This window comes from Oncorhynchus nerka, linkage group LG8 (assembly GCF_034236695.1).
Source record: "Oncorhynchus nerka isolate Pitt River linkage group LG8, Oner_Uvic_2.0, whole genome shotgun sequence".
In the NCBI taxonomy this organism is placed as follows: domain Eukaryota; kingdom Metazoa; phylum Chordata; class Actinopteri; order Salmoniformes; family Salmonidae; genus Oncorhynchus; species Oncorhynchus nerka.
In genome coordinates this window covers 17,260,624-17,284,403 of record NC_088403.1, presented here as the reverse complement: position 1 = coordinate 17,284,403, position 23,780 = coordinate 17,260,624, and the positions used below count along the sequence as shown (strand labels likewise).

Below are 23,780 nucleotides of genomic sequence, written 5' to 3'. Positions count from 1 at the left end.
AACCACTAGGCTACCTGCTGGCTACTGGTCCAACGCTCTAACCACTAGGCTACCTGCTGGCTACTGGTCCAACGCTCTAACCACTAGGCTACCTGCTGGCTACTGGTCCAACGCTCTAACCACTAGGCTACCTGCTGGTTACTGGTCCAACGCTCTAACCACTAGGCTACCTGCTGGCTACTGGTCCAACGCTCTAACCACTAGGCTACCTGCTGGTTACTGGTCCAACGCTCTGACCACTAGGCTACCTGCTGGCTACTGGTCCAACGCTCTAACCACTAGGCTACCTGCTGGTTACTGGTCCAACGCTCTAACCACTAGGCTACCTGTTGGCTACTGGTCCAACGCTCCAACCACTAGGCTACCTGCTGGCTACTGGTCCAACGCTCTAACAACTAGGCTACCTGCTGGTTACTGGTCCAACGCTCTAACCACTAGGCTACCTGCTGGCTACTGGTCCAACGCTCTAACCACTAGGCTACCTGCTGGCTACTGGTCCAACGCTCTAACCACTAGGCTACCTGCTGGCTACTGGTCCAACGCTCTAACCACTGGCTACCTGCTGGCTACTGGTCCAACGCTCTAACCACTAGGCTACCTGCTGGCTACTGGTCCAACGCTCTAACCACTAGGCTACCTGCTGGCTACTGGTCCAACGCTCTAACCACTAGGCTACCTGCTGGCTACTGGTCCAACCTTCTAACCACTAGGCTACCTGCTGGCTACTGGTCCAACACTCTAACCAATAGGCTACCTGCTGGCCACTGGTCCAACGCTCTAACCACTAGGCTACCTGCTGGCTACTGGTCCAACGCTCTAACCACTAGGCTACCTGCTGGTTACTGGTCCAACGCGCTAACCACTAGGCTACCTGCTGGCTACTGGTCCAACGCTCTAACCACTAGGCTACCTGCTGGTTACTGGTCCAACGCTCTAACCACTAGGCTACCTGCTGGTTACTGGTCCAACGCTCTAACCACTAGGCTACCTGCTGGTTACTGGTCCAACGCTCTAACCACTAGGCTACCTGCTGGCTACTGGTCCAACGCTCTAACCACTAGGCTACCTGCTGGCTACTGGTCCAACGCTCTAACCACTAGGCTACCTGCTGGCTACTGGTCCAACGCTCTAACCACTAGGCTACCTGCTGGCTACTGGTCCAACGCTCTAACCACTAGGCTACCTGCTGGCTACTGGTCCAACGCTCTAACCACTAGGCTACCTGCTGGCTACTGGTCCAACGCTCTAACCACTAGGCTACCTGCTGGCTACTGGTCCAACGCTCTAACCACTAGGCTACCTGCTGGCTACTGGTCCAACGCTCTGACCACTAGGCTACCTGCTGGCTACTGGTCCAACGCTCTAACCACTAGGCTACCTGCTGGCTACTGGTCCAACGCTCTAACCACTAGGCTACCTGCTGGCTACTGGTCCAACGCTCTAACCACTAGGCTACCTGCTGGCTACTGGTCCAACGCTCTAACCACTAGGCTACCTGCTGGCTACTGGTCCAACGCTCTAACCACTAGGCTACCTGCTGGCTACTGGTCCAACGCTCTAACCACTAGGCTACCTGCTGGCTACTGGTCCAACGCTCTAACCACTAGGCTACCTGCTGGCTACTGGTCCAACGCTCTAACCACTAGGCTACCTGCTGGCTACTGGTCCAACGCTCTAACCACTAGGCTACCTGCTGGCTACTGGTCCAACGCTCTAACCACTAGGCTACCTGCTGGCTACTGGTCCAACGCTCTAACCACTAGGCTACCTGCTGGCTACTGGTCCAACGCTCTAACCACTAGGCTACCTGCTGGCTACTGGTCCAACGCTCCTGCTGGCTACTGGTCCAACGCTCTAACCACTAGGCTACCTGCTGGCTACTGGTCCAACGCTCTAACCACTAGGCTACCTGCTGGCTACTGGTCCAACGCTCTAACCACTAGGCTACCTGCTGGCTACTGGTCCAACGCTCTAACCACTAGGCTACCTGCTGGCTACTGGTCCAACGCTCTAACCACTAGGCTACCTGCTGGCTACTGGTCCAACGCTCTAACCACTAGGCTACCTGCTGGCTACTGGTCCAACGCTCTAACCACTAGGCTACCTGCTGGCTACTGATCCAACGCTCTAACCACTAGGCAACCTACCTATAAAAGCTAGAATGGACATAGTTGTAAAAATGTTTTTTTCAGTACACCCAATATGGCACCAAAATAGCATTCAGCAATGCAAAGAAATCTGTTTTCAGAACTACTAGAGAGTTCATCCATTCTGTCCTAGTTGCTCCTATCTAGTATATCTATCTATTCATTTTGTTCATTAGTTAGCATTGATCTATCATAGTGTCCATTTGTCATGACAAGGTACTGTACAGGGCATTAAGTGAATCTTGTTCCATTCCAAATGCGATTAGAGAGACACAATGTTCTGTTAACTGCTCATACTATTAGAGTGTCAAGGGGTTTAGAGTGATGGAACTCACGCAATGTGTTGAGATGAGAGATATATCCTGAGACACACACATGTCCACGCACATACACACACACCACACATACAATCCCCCTATCCCCACACACAGATAACAACCCCCCCGCCACAGACAGACACATCATAAGGCGCTGACTGATCACCCCCCCTGCTCTGGTGGTGTAGTGTACTGTGTAGTGAACTGTGTAGTGCCTGTGTTAGCTGGCTCTGTCCAGCTGTGAGAGACAGAGAGGAGCTAGCTGATCAGACTGATGCTTCCCTCTATGGGGATGATGAATGCCAGGACCCGGCCTCCGTGTCAGTGGGGGTGGGGATACAGAAAAGCCTGATGAAAAATCATTGTAATTAGCTCACCACTGGCTAATGAGCTGTAATTATTTCCTGTCTCTGGGCTGAGGAGAGCAGAGACACTCTCACTGCACATGTCAATGTATGTCTATGTACTGTATGTCTATGTACTGCATGTCTATGTACTGCATGTCTATGTGCTAAATGTCTATGTACTGCATGTCTATGTACTGTATGTCTATGTACTGTATGTCTATGTATTGTATGCCTATGTACTGTATGTCTATGTACTAAATGTCTATGTACTAAATGTCTATGTACTGTATGTCTATGTACTGTATGTCTATGTACTGTATGCAGTCACATAGGTCATGGAGTGCATGAAGTGTAAGCAATATGCAGTACTTAAAACACACAGTGACTGATACACAGATGTACACACGTAGGCTCAACACACACATAATCACACACGTAGGCCCAACACACACATAATCACACACGTAGGCCCAACACACACATAATCACACACGTAGGCCCAACACACACATAATCACACACGTAGGCCCAACACACACACGTAGACTCAACACACACATAATCACACACGTAGGCCCAACACACACATAATCACACACGTAGGCCCAACACACACATAATCACAAACGTAGGCCCAACACACACATAATCACACACGTAGGCTCAACACACACATAATCACACACGTAGACTCAACACACACATAATCACACACGTAGACTCAACACACACATAATCACACACGTAGACCCAACACACACATAATCACACACGTAGGCTCAACACACACATAATCACACACGTAGGCTCAACACACACATAATCACACACGTAGGCTCAACACACACACAATCACACACGTAGGCCCAACACACACATAATCACACACATAGGCTCAACACACACATAATCACACACTTGCAAATGCACGCAGGCACAAGCACACACACTTCAATGATATACCATGAATACCACATTCATTTTTCACCTAAGGCACAGCAGATAGGTAAGCTGGATAGAATCTCCAGGACGCTGCAGGGATGTGGTATGAATATATAATCACAGCGTTCCAGACTCACCCACTGCATAGATAGAGATTCCATTGTCTGTGACAGCCTTGGCCGGCCCATCCACCTGGTCATCCGAACGGCCGTTTGTGATCAGGACAGCAATCTGCAAACATGGGAAATCTAATCAAACTAGCTCTATGTTACAGATCTACCAGAATATACAAACTACAATCTGTATTTACTGCAAGGGTCTTTCCAATAGCGACACACAATTGCATAGAACTAGACAAACTAGACCCGCTCTACTAGATTAACTAGATCTTCCTTCGTAGGGAGCACACTTGCCTTCATTGGAAGTACCACATTTCCATGCATTCAAAAACAAGCCCTGTCCTTAGAGATATTTGACATGTTTTAACTCATAAATGCATAATGCAATAACGCAGTGTGAAACTTAAAACACTGCGGAATGATAATTCCCCATTATGAAAAATTCACTGCAGTTCATCGAAAGTTAAGGCCCCAATTGATGGGGGTGGGGGGAGAGGGTAAGGGGGAGGAGGGGAGGAGGTGGTGAGAGCACATCAATATGCACCTGATGTGGCTATGGTGTGTGTGCTCAGCCTTCTGAGTGGTGAAATCAAATATGTCAGCCTAATCCTGCTCTCTCTCTCTGCCACATCAGCTGTGGTTCAGCATGACTTGCAGTGTGTATGTGTGTGTGTGTGTGTGACTTGCAGTGTGTATGTGTGTGTGTGTGTGACTTGCAGGGCTGTGAAGAATCTCAATGACTGACATGTTATCCCAGGTGCAGCTGGGATAGTGCAGTGTAACACTTCAAGGAGAAGTGCAGTTGCTAACAGCTGCCGAGGGGAAACGGCTCAAAATAATGTCCGGAACGGAGCAGATGGAATGGTATCAATCAACTGGGAACCATTTGTTTGATGTATTTGATACCATTCCACTGATTCCACTCCAGTCATTACCACGAGCCCATTCTCCCAAATAAAGGTGCCACCAACCTCCTGTGGTTGCTAACTATCAGATCTCACAATGCCTGGAGATGTGTTTAACATATATAGCAATCTCCTGAGATGCACAGTAGTTAACCTTGGGGGTATTGTCCCTGGTGATAGCCGCACTGAAGACATAATCCACCAGGAACTGGAGGGCGTCGCCCGTTCGACTGGCCCCGCCTTCAAACGGGAGGTCCTTTACTGCCCTCAGGACCTCCTCGAGACTACTGTAGTCTGTCAGGGCGATACGCATCCTGAAGACACAGAGAGAGAGAGAGAGAGAGAGAGAGAGAGAGAGAGAGAGAGAGAGAGAGAGAGACAGAGACAGAGACAGAGAGAGAGAGAGAGAGAGAGAGAGAGAGAGAGAGAGAGAGAGAGAGCAGAAGAGTCATTCCTGGGTTGATCAGCCTGTCTATACTGATCAGCAGCGAGGCTCTATGGATCCTAACAGGGCCTAATACAGACAGAGCAAAAGTCCCTGAGCTTCTTTGCAAGTTAGGAAAAAATCTTTAGGAATTCACTGAAGATGTTTTAGACAAAGACAAAGCAGTAACACCAATTATTGTCTGATTGAAGACTATGACTAGTTAATTAGTTAAATAAGGTGTACCAAAAGCCTGCAGGGCCAGATTTCTTACCCCTGGAGGGGGGTAAAGGAATGCTTATGCAAATCCAGAAATGTTCCAAAGTAACCTTTGCGGATAACATTGCCCAACCCTGCAGACCTATAGCCATATAGACCTGGGTATATCTCCGTAGACGGTGACTCCAAAGCGGATGCCCTCGGACCCCACCACACTGTCCTGAAAGGAATTCATGATGGCCGAGATGAAGTCCTTAACCCTGGAGAAGCTGGTCTGGCCCACGCCCCACGACTCATCCACCAAGAACACTAGGTCTGCAGGCTCCGCCGTCCGACATGCTGGGGGAAGAGCAGATATATGACTAGTTTAGTGGTTTAGTGTTGCAAGACTCCATTCCATTTCCCAGAATTCGGGTTGGAGGACTGCAGATTTCCTGCAGGGATGTCTGTATATCAGTCTGTATTCAGCATGAGAAGATGTGCGTCTCTGCATCCTTTCCATTGCATCTTTTAGTTGAGTGGGATTTCTCTCAGCCTCGGGGAACAATAAAGGCCAGATTAACTGAGCGTTGGCACCTGTTCATTTCACAAGAGAAGACAAAACAAAGAAGAAAAAGAGTGTCTTTATTAAAACTGAATTCCAAAGCCTCCGTTTAATGCAGCTTTATTTCACCTATTGTTCCTCTCATGTTTCGTTCTCTGTGAAACCAGGAACTCAACTGATCTGTTTCTGTCCACACTCCAGGGTGAACCTTTATTTTATTTAACCTTTATTTGACACATTCTCATTTACAGCAACGACCTGCGGAATAGTTAGAGGGGAGAGGAGGGGGGATGAATGAGCCAATTGGACGCTAACAACCATTAGTGGCGAAAATGCCAAACTGACCCACAATCAGCATCTCGGGCCAACTTCACCCCGCTCATCTCCAAACAGTGTTACCCCATTCTACCACAAGGTGGCAGTATACCTCCATCAAATAGGGAAGGGGATACCTAGTCAGTTGCACAACCTTCTGCATTTAACCCAAACCCTCTGAATTAAAGAGGTTCAGGGAGCTTCCTTAATCGTAGTCATCGGTGCCTGAAGAGCAGTTGTTACTGGGGGTTAACTGCCTTGCTCAGGGGCAGAACAGCACATTTTTCCACCTTGCGGATTTGAACCAGAAATCTTTCGGTTAGTGGCCCAACACTTTTGACTGCTAGGCTACCTGCCTCGGCAGGTAATACATTTCCGTGGCCAACCTTCTGCTGTCACAGACAGCGCACCACAAGGCTCCTATGAATGTTTAATGGCTCACAGATGAGGCGTTGGGACCATCAATATTCTGAGCAGTCCAGCAGTAACATTTTAGTACAGCGAAGAGGAAGGCTTGGAATAACAACATAAACAGCCTAAAGTGGGGCCAGACCCCGCGTCCGCTCAAACACACACCGGGCGGTAGAATAGGTGTTGGGTCTCTTTGCATCATCACACACACTGGAACAGATGCACACCTGTTGCATGGTAATGGATGGAAATGTGTGTGTTTGTGGCGGACACACCCACTTTATGAACCGTATTACTTGCCATATTAGCCACACACACTCTCTCTCACACACACACACACACACACACACACACACTCTCACACACACACATACGAACAGTCTACACACACATTGTCCCTGTCAGTGCCCCAGTATTACCGTGACAGAATAGATTACAACAGGGAATAGACGATACGGTCCAGTGATTGTGCTCTATGTGATAACTCAGCCTCTCTCCTTTCCCCTTGTCCTCCCTCGCTTTCCTCTCCTCTTTCATCCTACCCTTCCTTGGCTGCCATCCCGGGATTCAGCGGGGGTGACATATGTCCCGGCTCACCGCGGACCAGCATACTGCTCCTGCTCACAAAACTACATCCTCCATTCTACAGTCAGGAGACTAAGTATCACAGGGAACCGTTTTGGAGACTACATCAACAAACTGCCTCTGGCCACATGGCCATGTAATGGAGTCTGTGACGCATGCTTACAAGCCATGGCCATGTAATGGAGTCTGTGACGCATGCTAAAAGCCATGGCCATGTAATGGAGTCTGTGACGCATGCTAAAAGCCATGGCCATGTAATGGAGTCTGTGACGCATGCTAAAAGCCATGGCCATGTAATGGAGTCTGTGACGCATGCTAAAAGCCATGGCCATGTAATGGAGTCTGTGACGCATGCTAAAAGCCATGGCCATGTAATGGAGTCTGTGACGCATGCTAAAAGCCATGGCCATGTAATGGAGTCTGTGACGCATGCTAAAACCTTTACAGGTCACGGGAAACGACAGTGTGAGTCATGACTGAGCACGGTTCCTAAGTCAAGCTTCACAAAGGCAGCAAACCACGCCAGGGCACAGGAAAGTTCTTCCATTAGTTTAGTGTAATATGTCATGTCAGAGTGAACTGTTTACCCTCCAAATGGAGGAAGAGAACTATGGAACACAGCAGCAGAGAAACAGCAGAGAATACACAGACAGACAGATTGACGGACGGACAGATTGACGGACGGACAGATTGACGGACAGACAGATTGACGGACAGACAGATTGACGGACAGACAGATTGACGGACGGACAGACAGATTGACGGACAGATTGACGGACAGACAGATTGACGGACGGACAGATTGACGGACGGACAGATTGACGGACAGACAGGCAGACTGACTGACAGATTGACGGACAGACAGATTGATGGACAGACAGATTGACGGACAGACAGATTGACGGACTGACAGATTGACGGACTGACAGATTGACGGACTGACAGATTGACGGACTGACAGATTGACGGACAGACAGATTGACGGACAGACAGATTGACAGACGGACAGATTGACGGACAGACAGATTGACAGGCGGACAGATTGACGGACGGACAGACAGATGGATGGACTGGAGGATTGGAGGATGGACAGACAGACAGGCAGACTGACTGACTGAAGGATGAATGGATGGACAGACAGACTGACTTAAGGACGGACCGACGAACGGACAGGCAGACAGGCAGATGGATAGACAAACAGATGGGAAAGAATGTAAATTGTCCAGACAGAGAGACTGACTGACAGACAGACAGAGAGGAAACACATAAATTGTCCAGACAAATAGACAGACTGACAGATAGACAGACTGAGGGGAAAAGATCAATTGTCCAGACTGTATACTGTGTCTGGCAGGTGAGAACCACATGTCTAGAATTGCTAGACAACACATGGTGAAGGGTCATTATAGTTCAGTACCTGTCCACTGTTGTCCACCTAGTTGCTACATATCATCATCTAACAATACAGCACAGTCAATAGTCTGTTCATTATTCACTACATTATAATATTGGGACATAATAACTTGGATCCATGTGTGAATCTTTAACAAAAGAGAACAAGCCCCAAGAATGGCAACAGTTGCTACTCCAATGGTACCTTTCCAGACAGGCTTTAGTCTTGAGTTGGTTCCTCTAGTTTCAACACAGCTGCCAGCCAGGCTGGTGTATTAGACACAATTCCATCTGCACCATCTAAGTTCTACTTTGGGAAAAAGGTAACGTAAAAAAATCATATTTAAATGCATTTAATCTCACAGAACATGAGAGTCAGTGACGTTGGTGTTTAAATCAAGCCCAGTCTAAAGCCTTCTGTCAGTTAAACACCGTAGGCATAGAATTATATTACTGCTGCAGATTCAAGGGGAAGCCTGACCGGGACTCAACCTCAGCACCTTAGCCATCACACTGAAAGGTCAGATCCTCTCAGCGAGGTTGTTAGGTGTTGAACAAACATTGTTTCATTCCAATAGTTGGAAAGTTAAAAAATGTAAAAAATGCATTACTGGCTGCCAATCAGATTCCACCCCGGGAGTTCATCTTTAGCCAGTTGATTGGCTAATTCAACCTTCCATGGCATCCAAGAACATCGGAAGCTGTGTATAGTAAACCTCTAGCAGACATGCATTTGATTTAGCTTGAAATGTGCACATTTTCTGGACTATGCCATTGGTTCTGATGTACCGGGCAAACCAAATGAAGCCCAGCTAAAGTATTTGAACAGATTTGACATATGTATTTGACACAGGTATGATGTACAGTACCAAACCTAAGGCCAAGATTTGACAGTGGACTGTAGTCTGACAGATAGTGGTGAACAGGAGGCTCCCAGATGTTCAGAATGCCCTGTCTAAAGATGGAAGAGTGACTGAGTCTGCATCACTGTCTACCTGCCTAGTCCATCCAAGTGTCTAGACATACTGTACATACAGACATTATTTAGTCTAGCACTTGTGTCTGAAACAGATAGACGGAGCATGAGAAGAAGACAGGATGGAGAGAGGAGAAGAAGAACAGGATGGAGAGAGGAGAAGAAGGAGAGGATGGAGAGAGGAGAAGAAGGAGAGGATGGAGAGAGGAGAAGAAGAACAGGATGGAGAGAGGAGAAGAAGAACAGGATGGAGAGAGGAGAAGAAGGAGAGGATGGAGAGAGGAGAAGAATGACAGGATGGAGAGAGGAGAAGAAGGACAGGATGGAGAGAGGAGAAGAAGAACAGGATGGAGAGAGGAGAAGAAGAACAGGATGGATAGAGGAGAAGAAGGACAGGATGGAGAGAGGAGAAGAAGGACAGGATGGAGAGAGGAGAAGAAGAACAGGATGGAGAGAGGAGAAGAAGGACAGGATGGAGAGAGGAGAAGAAGGAGAGGATGGAGAGGAGAAGAAGAACAGGATGGAGAGAGGAGAAGAAGGAGAGAGGAGAAGAAGGAGAGGATGGAGAGAGGAGAAGAAGGAGAGGATGGAGAGAGGAGAAGAAGGCAGGATGGAGAGAGGAGAAGAAGAACAGGATGGAGAGAGGAGAAGAAGGACAGGATGGAGAGAGGAGAAGAAGGAGAGGATGGAGAGGAGAAGAAGAACAGGATGGAGAGAGGAGAAGAAGGAGAGAGGAGAAGAAGGAGAGGATGGAGAGAGGAGAAGAAGGAGAGGATGGAGAGAGGAGAAGAAGGCAGGATGGAGAGAGGAGAAGAAGGACAGGATGGAGAGAGAAGAAGGACAGGATGGAGAGAAGAGAAGAAGGAGAGGACTGAGAGAGGAGAAGAAGGAGAGGATGGAGAGAGGAGAAGAAGGACAGGAAGGAGAGAGGAGAAGAAGAACAGGATGGAGAGAAGAGAAGAAGGACAGGATGGAGATAAGAGAAGAAGGAGAGGATGGAGAGAGGTGAAGGACAGGATGGAAAGAGGAGAAGGACAGGATGGAGAGAGGAGAAGGAGGACAGGATGGAGAGAGGAGAAGGACATGATGTAGAGAGGAGAAGGACAGGATGGAGAGAGGAGAAGAAGGAGAGGACGGAGAGAGGAGAAGAAGGAGAGGACGGAGAGAGGAGAAGAAGGAGAGGATGGAGAGAGGAGGAGAAGGACAGGATGGAGAAAGGAGAAGGACAGGATGGAGAGAGGAGAAGAAGGAGAGGATGGAGAGAGGAGGAGAAGGACAGGATGGAGAAAGGAGAAGGACAGGATGGAGAGAGGAGAAGAAAGGAAAGGGTAAGTGAGTGGTGGGGAGACACATAGAACGAGATGGAGGGGAGGATGGGATGGAAAGAAATAATGAGAGGAAGGTTTGGTGAGATACAGGGAGATAAGTGGAACAAGTAGAGAAATGGTGAGATAGATAAGGAGGAACAGAGACGGAGAGAGAGAGAGAGGAGGGGGAGAGAGGCGGAGAGAGAGAGGAGGGGGAGAGACGGAGAGAGAGGAGGGGGAGAGAGAGGAGGGGGAGAGAGACGGAGAGAGAGAGGAGGGGGAGAGAGACGGAGAGAGAGAGAGGGGAGAGAGAGAGAGGGGGAGAGAGAGACGGAGAGAGAGAGAGGAGAGAGAGAGACGGAGAGAGAGAGGAGGGGGAGAGAGACGGAGAGAGAGAGGAGGGGGAGAGAGACGGAGAGAGAGGAGGGGGAGAGAGATGGAGAGAGAGAGGAGGGGGAGAGAGGGATGGAGAGGGAGAAAGAGGTCAAATCCAATACCTTCTGCCTGTTCAGTGACTGCCTGGTGGGAGAGAGACAGGGACAGCAGAAAAATCCACAAACAGGAATGGCCCATGTTCTGTCCTCCTCCTCCTCCTCTTTTATCCTGTTCCTGGTCGTCTCCTCAGATCTCCTCCGACAGATCCACGTCCTCGTTAAGATTCAGCTCAGACTCTTCTATCTTTTCTGAAAGCAACAAAGTGAAACACTTAAACAAGGCCCATACATGAGTGTTTTCTACACAACACTATCACATGTTGAATCAGACTGATCCCAGGTCAGCATGTCAGGCCAGAAAGAGGACATCCTCACGGTCTGAGGGCCTTGGCCTTAGAAGTCTCAGGTAGGTCTCTGTCTTCATGAGAGTATGATTCACGATAATATCTGCTACACTTACATATCCCTATATTCAGCTGACTAATTTGTTTCCCATGCAGGAATCAACACCCTCCTCTAAGCAGCTGAGAACCATCACGATAGTCAAATATTCAGGAAATCATATCAAAGCCATGACATTTCAGATGGTGAATCACGCACATCCTGTTCAGTAGCTAACAGTCAGTGTGATGTTTCACACAGTTGAACATGGCTACCACAATGTGGGGCCCTAACGAATGTTCACTTTGTAAGAAACCTGGGCGATCAAGGCTTCACGGCAGGACTCCTATTTGTGCACATGGCCATGAATATACTCCTGTCTACAACACGTCAGTACCAAGGTTGTTACTATGGAGACTGTCGACAGCTCCCTTGAAATAAGCTAAGCAATTAGGCACAATGAACATTCACCATCTCACAGCGAACAACACTGATATACTAAATCAACACCCTGCTCTAAGCAACTGAAAACCATCACGATAGTCAAATATTCACAGCATTCATGAAATCATATCAAAGCCATGACATTTCAGATGGTGAATCATGCCTATCCCTTTCAGAAAATAACAGTCAGTTAACTACCATATGGGTCTTTTTCCTGACAATGTGACCTGATCAAATTATGAGATAAAGTTATAGCCTATAACTAAGGCCCAGATTTTTCCCAAGTCTACTTCCTGATCCTGGTCATTATGTTCCATATAGTCTAAACTGCATAACCATCCCCTCAGAATCAAGGTCGTCTGGAATGGGAGCCATAGCATCTACCTCGGCTTTGAGGCATACCTGGCCTGCCACGGTCCCCCAGACCAGAACACCTATCCTGGGGAAGAGATTAGTCGAGCCCCCTGCCCTGAAGCCTTCTCCCACTCATAGCCCTGGAACTCACATACCAGGTCTGATTAATCCCTGAGCTAGGCTAAGACACCATAGCTAATTGTTTCCTCTGTCTGTCTGTGTGTGTGTGTGTGTGTGTGTGTGTGTGTGTGTGTGTGTGTGTGTGTGTGTGTGTGTGTGTGTGCACTCTATAGCAAATCTGTAATAGAACCATGGGTGTACAATCAATATCCTCTTTCCGACCAGTGTGTGTGTGTGTGTGTGTGTGTGTGTGTGTTTATGTTGAGTTTGATCGCGACACCAAAGAAAATCTGTAATAACAGACATCTGTGTCCAGTTCTTATCTCCACCTGTAGGTACGTATCTGTGTCGATGTATGTGTGTTTGTATGTGTGTGTGTCTGTATATATGTGTGTCTATCTGTGTGTGTGTGTTTGTATGTGTGTGTGTCTGTATATATGTGTGTCTATCTGTGTGTGTGTTTGTATGTGTGTGTGTCTGTATATATGTGTGTCTATCTGTGTGTGTGTGTTTGTATGTGTGTGTGTCTGTATATATGTGTGTCTATCTGTGTGTGTGTGTCTGTATGTGTGTGTGTCTGTATATATGTGTGTCCATCTGTGTGTGTGTGTGTGTGTCTGTATATATGTGTGTCTATCTGTGTGTGTGTGTTTGTATGTGTGTGTGTCTATCTGTGTGTGTGTGTCAGCATTTCTTTGTGCAGCCCCTAATCTACAATCTAATAGACAGCAAGTTCTCTGTGACCAGACCATGAAATATGGTTTCCTTTGCATTAACATGTCACGGCCTGCACTATAGCAATACATTTCAAAGAGGAGACGTGTGTCTGGTGAAACCTTCAGCGTTCCTCCCAGTAATCAGGTCTGGGAAAGGATACGTATTAACTGTCTATGAAGGTACATTGGGTCTGCAATCCAAGGTTAATGAATGTTTCCACCAATCTCTCCCTTCAGGACACACACACACACACACACACACACACACACACACACACACACACACACACACACACACACACACACACACACACACACACACACACTTCAGAAGAGAAAGTGCATGCATTCCAGGTCATGGAGTCCCTGGAAGGAGAGCGTAGCCTCAAGGCTACTCTACATTTCAGGCCAATTGGAATTTCTGCTTTGCTGACGTGACATTAAAAGGTGCTTCTGCAAAGACAGCGCTTCAGATACATTTAAAAGACAACATTTCTGATCCTTAAGAGTCTGTTGACGCACCCCCTGCATCACTCTAAGTAACATAATGAGAAAGGTTTAAGCTGGAGATATCAGGGGTTTCCGCGTATGTCGGCCTTCCTCATCTGCGGTGGACGAGTTACAAAGGGGTTCGAAAATATCAAATAGCTGAATGATCCATGGTATGACCATCTTAAAACAATTCCATATGTCAGCCTAGTAAAAGCCTCCCAAACGGCTTAGACTTTTAGAGGTTATAAAAGGTCAATAGATTAGCTATGGTGAGGTTGTGATTTTTAGATGGCATTTATTGTATCTCTGTATTTTTGCCTTTCCCTACAGTAGGTGTGTGTGTGTCAAGTCTGTCTTAGCTCAGCTAGTAAATACAGATACCAGATAGAGCTACACCTCCCCCTTAACCCCTCACCCCATCTCTGAATCTCTCCATCACATCCTTCCCTCCATCAAAACATCCATCCCTCCATCAAAACATCCATCCCTCCATCAAACCATCCATCCCTCCATCGAAACATCCATCCCTCCATCAAACCATCCATCCCTCCAACAAACCATCCATCCCTCCATCAAACCATCCATCCCTCCATCAAACCATCCATCCCTCCATCGAAACATCCATCCCTCCATCAAACCATCCATCCCTCCATCGAAACATCCATCCCTCCATCAAAACATCCATCCCTCCATCAAAACATCCATCCCTCCATCTAAACATCCATCCCTCCATCAAAACATCCATCCCTCCATCAAACATCCATCCCTCCATCCCTCCAACATCCATCCCTCCATCAAACCATCCATCCCTCCATCAAACCATCCATCCCTCCATCAAACATCCATCCCTCCATCAAAACCATCCATCCCCATCCATCAAGCCATCCATCCCTCCATCAAACCATCCATCCCTCCATCAAAACCATCCATCCCTCCATCAAAACATCCATCCCTCCATCCATCAAACATCCATCCCTCCATCAAACCATCCATCCCTCCATCAAACCATCCATCCCTCAATCCATCCCTCCAAAACATCCATCCCTCCATCTAAACATCCATCCCTCCATCAAACCATCCATCCCTCCATCAAACCATCCATCCATCTCCATCAAACCATCCATCCCTCCATCTAAACATCCATCCCTCCATCTAAACATCCATCCCTCCATCTAAACATCCATCCCTCCATCCATCAAACCATCCATCCCTCCATCAAACCATCATCCATCCCTCCATCTAAACATCCATCCCTCCATCTAAACATCCATCCCTCCATCAAACCATCCATCCCTCCATCTAAACATCCATCCCTCCATCTAAACATCCATCCCTCCATCTAAACATCCATCCCTCCATCAAACCATCCATCCCTCCATCTAAACATCCATCCCTCCATCAAACCATCCATCCCTCCATCAAACCATCCATCCCTCCATCAAACCATCCATCCCTCCATCTAAACATCCATCCCTCCATCTAAACATCCATCCCTCCATCAAACCATCCATCCCTCCATCTAAACATCCATCCCTCCATCTAAACATCCATCCCTCCATCTAAACATCCATCCCTCCATCTAAACATCCATCCCTCCATCTAAACATCCATCCCTCCATCTAAACATCCACCCCTCCATCTAAACATCCATCCCTCCATCTAAACATCCATCCCTCCATCAAACCATCCATCCCTCCATCTAAACATCCATCCCTCCATCAAACCATCCATCCCTCCATCAAACCATCCATCCCTCCATCTAAACATCCATCCCTCCATCAAAACATCCATCCCTCCAGATCACCTCTCTAGACCCTAGATCAACTTCAGATCAACTTCAGGTAGAAATGAAATCCGAACATTTTCCCCCATAGTTTTATTTCACAGCAGTTTGAAGGCCTGGCCAGATAACGTCAGGGCGTTTGACTGTTTGAGAGGCATGTTTAGTTTACAGCCAGTCAGATGGGAGAGCTGCCAGAGGTTACACAGCATACCCAGAAGATACACAACACCTCTCCATTCACATACCAATCCAAGCCAGTCCTGTCTCTGCTTGTATCCTGCTACATACTTTACATGTTAAAGTGTAGAAACTTACAGTTGTAGAAACCTGACATCAGTTTACAGATGTAGGATCTTCATTTGGGCAGCTTGCTACAACAGGAATATAATCCTGCAGCAACAGGACATTATTATTAATTATTAATTATTATGTGGATTATAAGTAATGGACATTATTGTTGGGGTTGATACATTTCTTGTTAGGGAAAATTAAGTCTGAAATTTAAAAGTGAAAATTACAAACTTTAGAAGCCTTTTTTATACTCAAATACACTACAAGTTAGAACATTCTCAGCAACAAAAGAGTGATCAAATTAAGATCTGACATCTGTATATCATAGTCACAAGCCACAGACAGTAAGGCAAACTGGTTTGCAACAAGAGCCTACTTTTACAGTAAGGGCTGGCATTCCAGACCCTTCTTCCTAGACTTATAAAGCTCAATGGTGAGTCTCCACTGAAAGTGCTTTTTCCCTCTCCAGGAGTGGGCTTCATCTGGGTCTGCCTTCTGAGTCACCTGCTGACCAAAGTGCAGTAGGTTCATGTCCTCATCCTGGGTTGGTGTTGGAACTTACTACATCTTTCCCCAAGTCAGACTGTGAAGACATCTGTTGCTCATTACAGACATAGTACGATGGTTAGAGTGTCAACTGATGTTCCCTGAGGTCACAGGGGAGAAAATCAAAGATGGAGGCTACTTCACAAGGGGTCAAACATGTGTTAGTCAAAAGGACCCTATGCTTCTTTCAACTTCACCAATAGAACCCTCTGCTTCTTTCAACTTCACCAATAGAACCCTGTGCTTCTTTCATTTTCACCAATAGAACCCTCTGCTTCTTTCAACTTCACCAATAGAACCCTCTGCTTCTTTCAACTTCACCAATAGAACCCTCTGCTTCTTTCAACTTCACCAATAGAACCCTCTGCTTCTTTCAACTTCACCAATAGAACCCTATGCTTCTTTCAACTTCACCAATAGAACCCTCTGCTTCTTTCAACTTCACCAATAGAACCCTCTGCTTCATTCAACTTCACCAATAGAACCCTGTGCTTCTTTCAACTTCACCAATAGAACCCTCTGCTTCTTTCAACTTCACCAATAGAACCCTCTGCTTCTTTCAACTTCACCAATAGAACCCTCTGCTTCTTTCAACTTCACCAATAGAACTCTCTGCTAATTTCAACTTCACCAATTATCCAGATATAATACTTGAGCTAAGATTGATTAAGCTGCCCAGTACAATGGAACCAAATACATAGTCCCGAAAGTGCAAACTCCAAGCTAATTCAAGCGCACTTCAAATACTTGCAGGCATTTGAAAGTACTTGACATATTATGTACTGTACTGACCCAGGTCTGCAATGATGTAAGTGCACACTTCTATGGACTCTTAATCAGCAATGGACCAGGCCTCACTCTGAAGATGCAGAGGGGCATTTCTGCAAAAGCTACACTACCAAACAGGTCAGCAGCAGTCAGCAACCTCTGACAACGTCCCTGCAACGCTCTCACAATGCAATCATCCAGCCTGGCAGCCTCACCTTAGCACTGGAGAGGGTATTGTGTCTGTCTGGTCCCAGTTAGTGTATTACAGCTCAGAGTGGATTAAAAGGTAGAGGACATAAACATGGTCTCTCTCTCTCTCTCCAACTTCATTTCTCTTCCGCTACCAGTCCCCTGCTATCTCCCTATATAATACACCATCTCTCTCTCTCTCCATTTGGTACCACATGCCCTACAAGTCCAACCGCATGTCAGCTATTTCTACATAATGGCATTTTCCACATCACAGAGGATTATCCCTGCAGGTGTGAAATTGGGAGCATTTAAAAGGCACACACACACACGCGCACACACACACACACACACACACACACACACACAAGCTTGTGTTTACACCCTGTGTGTGTGTGTGTGCCTGCCTCAAGCTGTAGTATCTATGTGATTCCCAGAAATTGGGATATGTAGTATTATCAAGATAAACATGTACACAAAATACACGTGCACGCATGCACACACACACACACACACACACACGTATGCACACACACACGTATGCACACACACACGCACAAACACACACACGTATGCACACACACACACACACACACACACACACACACGTATGCACACACACACACACACACACACACACACACACACACACACACACACACACACGTGCATGCACAAACGCAGACATACAGTCCTTAAAAAGTAATGAATCATTATGATTCCATTTTATCACCACTTCCTAATGCTAGTTATTCTATACAGACATGTCTATACATGGGGAGTTCCCTATAGTTCACTCCAGGCTCATCACATTATGCTCCAGCTCTCAGATACAACAGGGACCTTCATGTGCTCCTGCTATCTAGAACCTTCAAGGGTTCTTCGGCTGTCCCCATAGGAGAACCTTTTGAATAACCCTTGTGGGTTACAGGAAGAACCCTTTTGAGTTCCATCTAGAACCCAGTCTACAGAGGGTTCTACATGGAGCCAAAACGTGTTCTACTATGTGGACAGTCAAAGAACCCTTTTAGAAGCCTGTTGTCTAAGAGTGTTCCTGTGCAGGCCTCCCTTCTACACAGTGTGGATGTGGCAGTAGCAGTCCGCAACAGGTTCTTTGCTTTAATGCTACAATGCACTTTCCTCTTCCCTCAGACAATATGTTTCAAAACACGAGTAATGCTGGGAATGCAATGAATTCCTGAACATAAAGTGAGGGAAAGGCTCCTTAAACACATTATATAGATATAAATGCTTCCATTTTCTGCCAAAGCCTTTTCAGCTGCATTAGCTCTGCTAGTTTCTCTCTCTTTGAAAACTATATTGAGTGGAACGGTGCGTTCAGAAAATAACAGTTTCCAAATTTGTTCCACAATTACCAGACTGTAGCTGGGTGTTAACTTTAGAACTGGCAGAGACAGTGGGTGTCTCCCAGATTGCAGCCTATTCCCTATATAGTGCACTACTTTTCTAATCAAATGTAGGTAACTATATAAAGAGTAGGGTGCCATTTGAGACATAGCCAGTAAGAGACAGTGAAAGTAGTGGCCCACTCACAGAGCCCCTAAAAGCTTCTTGCTTACCTCTCCAGGGATAGGACACATCCTCTTGTTCTGGCAACTGCTGCTTGCTGCTCTCTACGGGTTGCCAGGTTGTGAGAGAAAAAAATCCCTGAGAAAAAGTTTAGAAGTGCCCACAGGGGAGAAGTAAGAATCCGAGATTGTATTGTATTCCGTAAAATAAGTAGTTGCAACACTCACATACAGTAGATTGTGTACTGTGTGTGAGAGAAGAAGTGTGTTTGAGTAGGTAGAGGGAATGAAAGAGAACAGTTAGAGAGGGGGGGTGTGGAGCTGCTGTAACCTGTTGGCCCACTCTTTGACAGAGAGAGAGGGGGAGAGAGAGAGAGAGAGAGAGAGAGAGAGAGAGAGAGAGAGAGAGAGAAAGAGAGAGAGAGAAAGAGGGTGTTATTTATGTGTTTCTTGACCCTGACAGGAATGTATTACTACCTTTTACCTCCATTGACTCTTTCTCCATCTCTCTGCTCCCTTCTTTCTCTGTCTCTCTGCTCCCTTCTTTCTCTGTCTCTCTTCTCCCTTCTTTCTCTGTCTTTCTGCTCCCTTCTTCCTCTGTCTCTCTGCTCCCTTCTTTCTCTGTCTCTCTGCTCCCTTCTTTCTCTGTCTCTTTGCTCCCTTCTTTCTCTGTCTTTCTGCTCCCTTCTTTCTCTGTCTCTCTTCTCCCTTCTCTGTCTTTCTTCTCTCTGTCTCTCTGTCCCTTCTTTCTCTGTCTCTCTGCTCTCTCTCCCTTCTTTCTCTGTCTCTCTGCTCCCTTCTTTCTCTGTCTCTCTTCTCCCTTCTTTCTCTGTCTCTCTGCTCCCTTCTTTCTCTGTCTCTCTGCTCCCTTCTTTCTCTGTCTCTCTTCTCACTTCTTTCTCTGTCTTTCTGCTCCCTTCTTTCGATATCTCTCTGCTCCCTTCTTTCGATATCTCTCTGCTCCCTTCTTTCACTGTCTCTCTGCTCCCTTCTTTCACTGTGTGTTCCTAAAGATGATAAGAAGGAATGAGGACAACACTGGATTTTCCACACTTAGTCTCAGACAGAGTAGTACAGCATTGACAGCAGGAACTATGCAGTATCTAAGGATGAAAGTGTGCGTGCGTGTGTGTGTGTGTGTGTAGTCATGCATTGGAGTCAATGACAGATATTTACTGAAGTTTCTAGTAAGGATTTAGCCCTAGGAGATCCTCCATGGAGCAGGAACAGTGAATTAGCCAGGTGACACTAAATATCCAGAAACCACAGTCCCACTTCATTCATCAGTGTATGACTCTTTCCTCAGCCTTAGCAGTCAGATACATCTTCCTAATCTAGAAAACCAACAGTTATTGTTCATCAAAGCTGGTTAAACAAAAGAGTTATACAGATACAATGTATTATTATCAGGGAATCAAAGATCCCTCCACGTCTGGTTCTTCTTTCAGGGAGGTGTTGCTGCTTGCTCTTTGGGGGTCTAGGCTGGGTTACTGGCACTTTGGGAATAATGTCTTTGGGTAAATAAGGCTTTTATTTGATTTGGGAACCCAAATGAACTTCAGGAGAGCTGTAACAGTATGAATAACAAGAAAACACAATGAAATACAACATAGATATCTACTGTAGCAACACTCATCCCACTCTAATTTATACCTGCATTTACATTTTAGTCATTTAGCAGACACTCTTATCCAGAGAGACTTACAGGAGTAATTAGGGTTAAGTGCCTTGCTCAAGGGCACAGACAGATTGTTCACCTAGTCGGCTCGGGATTCAAACAAGTAAGGTTGGTGAAGCTATGTACCTGGTATTATAAACAGGGTGGTCCGAGCCCTGCATACTGATTGGCTGACATACCCATATACCACGGGTATGACAAAACATTTATTTTAACTGCTCGAATCACGTTGGTAACCAGTTTATAGTAGCAATAAGGCACCTCAGGGGTGTGTGGTGTATGACCAATATACCACGGCTAATGGCTGTATACAGGCACTCTCACATTGCATTGTGCATAAGAACAGCCCTTAACAGTGGTATATTGGCCATATACCACACCTCCTCATGCCTTATTGATTAAATAAACCTCTGTTTAAAAGGCCATATTCCCACGCATTAAATCAGCAAAACAGGAATCAACACATCTTCAAAAACTCCAGAGGATAAAAAAGTTAACAAATCAATCTAGTTTTGATGAGCAGCTAAGCCTTTCTGCAGGATGCTGTGTTTGACAAGCTGAGGTAGATCAGTGAAGTCATCTGGCCGACAGCAGGAATGGGGCTACTGGGTTTATAGGGGCTCGCCAGCTGTCAGCCATGACACGCTATAACTCAACACATACTGGTCACAGACCCTGACAGAACCTTCTCTCTGTCTGTGTCCTAAATGGCGCCCTATTCAAAAGCAGTACACTATACAGTGGCTTGCGAAAGTATTCACCCCCCTTGGCATTTTTCATATTTTGTTGCCTTAAAACATGGAATTAAAATAGATTTTTAAGGGGTTTGTATCATTTGATTAACACAACATGCCTACCACTTTGATGATACAAAATCATTTTTATTGGGAAACAAACAAGAAATAAGACATAAAAAATGATAACTTGAGCGTGCATAACTATTCACCCCCCCAGAGTCAATACTTTGTAGAGCCCCCTTTTGCAGCAATTACAGCTGCAAGTCTCTTGGGATATGTCTCTATAAGCTTGGCACATCCAGCCACTGGAATTTTTGCCCATTCTTCAAGGCAAAACTGCTCCAGCTCCTTCAAGTTGGATGGGTTCCGCTTGTGTACAGCAATCTTTAAGTCATACCACAGATTCTCAATTGAATGGAGGTCTGGGCTTTGACTAGGCCATTCCAAGAGATTTAAATGTTTCCCCCTAAACTGCTTTAGCAGTATGCTTAGGGCTATTGTCCTGCTGGAAGGTGAACCTCAATCCCAGTCTCAAATCTTTGGAAGACAAACCGGTTTCCCTCAAGAATTTCCCTGTATTTATCACCATTCATCATTCCTTCAATTCTGAGCAGTTTCCCAGTCCCTGCCGATGAAAAACATCCCCACAGCATGATGCTTCCACCAGCATGCGGGGATGGTGTTCTCGGGGTGATGAGGTGTAGGGTTTGTGCTAGACATAGCGTTTTCCAAAAAGCTTTCATTTTCCAAATGACCAAAAAGCTCAATTTTAGTCTCATCTGACCAGAGTACCTTCTTCCATATGTTTGGGGAGTCTCCCACATGCCTTTTGGCAAACACCAAACATGTTTGCTTATTTTTTTCTGGCCAATCTTCCGTAAAGCCCAGCTCTGTGGGGTGTACGGCTTAAAGTGGTCTTATGGACAGATACTCCAATCTCCGCTGTGGAGCTTTGCAGCTCCTTCAGGGTTATCTTTGGTCTCTTTGTTGCCTCTCTGATTAATGCCCTCCTTGTCTGGTCCGTGAGTTTTGGTGGGCAGCCCTCTCTTGGCAGGTTTAACCAAACCCAATACTTCTCCACAACTTTATCCCTGACCTGTTTGGAGAGCTCCTTGGTTTTCATAGTGCTGCTTACTTGGTGGCACCCCTTGCTTGGTGGTGTTGCAGACTCTGGGGCCTTTCAGAACAGGTGTATATATACTGAGATCATGTGACAGGTCATGTGACACTTAAATATAGTCCACCTGTGTGCAATCTAACTAATTATGTGACTTCTGAAGGTAATTGGTTGCACCAGATCTTATTTAGGAGCTTCATAGTAAAGGGGGTGAAGACATATGTACACACCACTTTTTCCTTTTTTATTTTGTTCAATTTTTTGTAACAAGTTCTTTTTTTTCATTTCACTTCACCAATTGGGACTATCTTGTGTATGCCCATTACATTCAATTTAAATACAAATATATTTAAAATTAAAGGTTGTAATGCAATAAAATAGGAAAAACACCAAGGGGGTGAATACTTTTGCAAGGCACTGTATTGGTAAGAGGGTTATATTTGGGATGGGACCTCTGTCTCTCAGCATCATAGGGGACACTACAAAAACTGCTCCTATTTAGATTCAGTGAACCACTTTGGATTTGACTTCAGCTGTTGAAAACATGAAAGTCATTCAGTCTAATGCAGGAGAAGCAGAAGAGCACAAGGAACATGCAGATTTCCATCTTATCACAGATGTTGATATTGGAAAAGTACCCCCTCTAGATCCACATCTATTGCCCCTCTGGTTCAGTGGTCCCCCATATCTACAGTAGAGGTCAAATAGCCTGGCTATCCTGGTTTCATTTATGGGTCACCTTGTACCAGTGAAAATACCGAGATCCTTTATGATTTAGAGGCCTATGTTAATGGCCCATAGCGCTGCTTGGTGAAGCAGGGAACTGGACAGGAATTGGGCTAAAGGTAGCCATTAGCCATGGTGGTGTTAACAGTGTCCTGTAGTACAACTTGAATGAATGACTCCTGGGCCTCACAACCCAAAGACACTTCTATTTTCTACCAAGAGTTGAGGAGGCCAGACGTGTCATTTTGTACAGTAGTGTTACATCATCAAGCAGTTGGCTGAGTTCAAAGTTCCTTGGTTCTGGGCAAGAGCTGTAATAAAAGAAAAAGGCGGGAAGAGGCCCTCTTTTCCTCTGATACTGGCTGCTGATAAATACTGAGTTGAGGGGAAATGTACTTGATACCATTGTGATGTGTTGTTGTCTCACTTAGACATCTTCAGATAAATGCACAATTGTATTTATTTATTTTATTTAACCTTTATTTAACCAGGTAGGCCAGTTGAGAACAAGTTCTCATTTACAAC

General features: G+C 46.1%; 1 protein-coding gene across 1 annotated transcript in view; it reads right to left on the bottom strand.

Annotated features, from left to right (window-relative positions):
- Positions 1-19,300, bottom strand: part of col7a1l (collagen type VII alpha 1-like) — a 133,420-nt gene extending 114,120 nt beyond the window's left edge. Inside the window, exons 1-5 of the mRNA XM_065021458.1 lie at positions 19,049-19,300; positions 11,448-11,633; positions 5,579-5,759; positions 4,932-5,091; positions 3,891-3,984 (exon numbers count right to left, since the gene is read on the bottom strand). Coding sequence (XP_064877530.1) covers positions 3,891-3,984; positions 4,932-5,091; positions 5,579-5,759; positions 11,448-11,523 — 511 coding nt within the window. The 5' untranslated portion in view covers positions 11,524-11,633; positions 19,049-19,300. The remainder of the gene's footprint in view (positions 1-3,890; positions 3,985-4,931; positions 5,092-5,578; positions 5,760-11,447; positions 11,634-19,048) is intronic.
- Between the last annotated feature and the right edge of the window lie 4,480 nt (positions 19,301-23,780).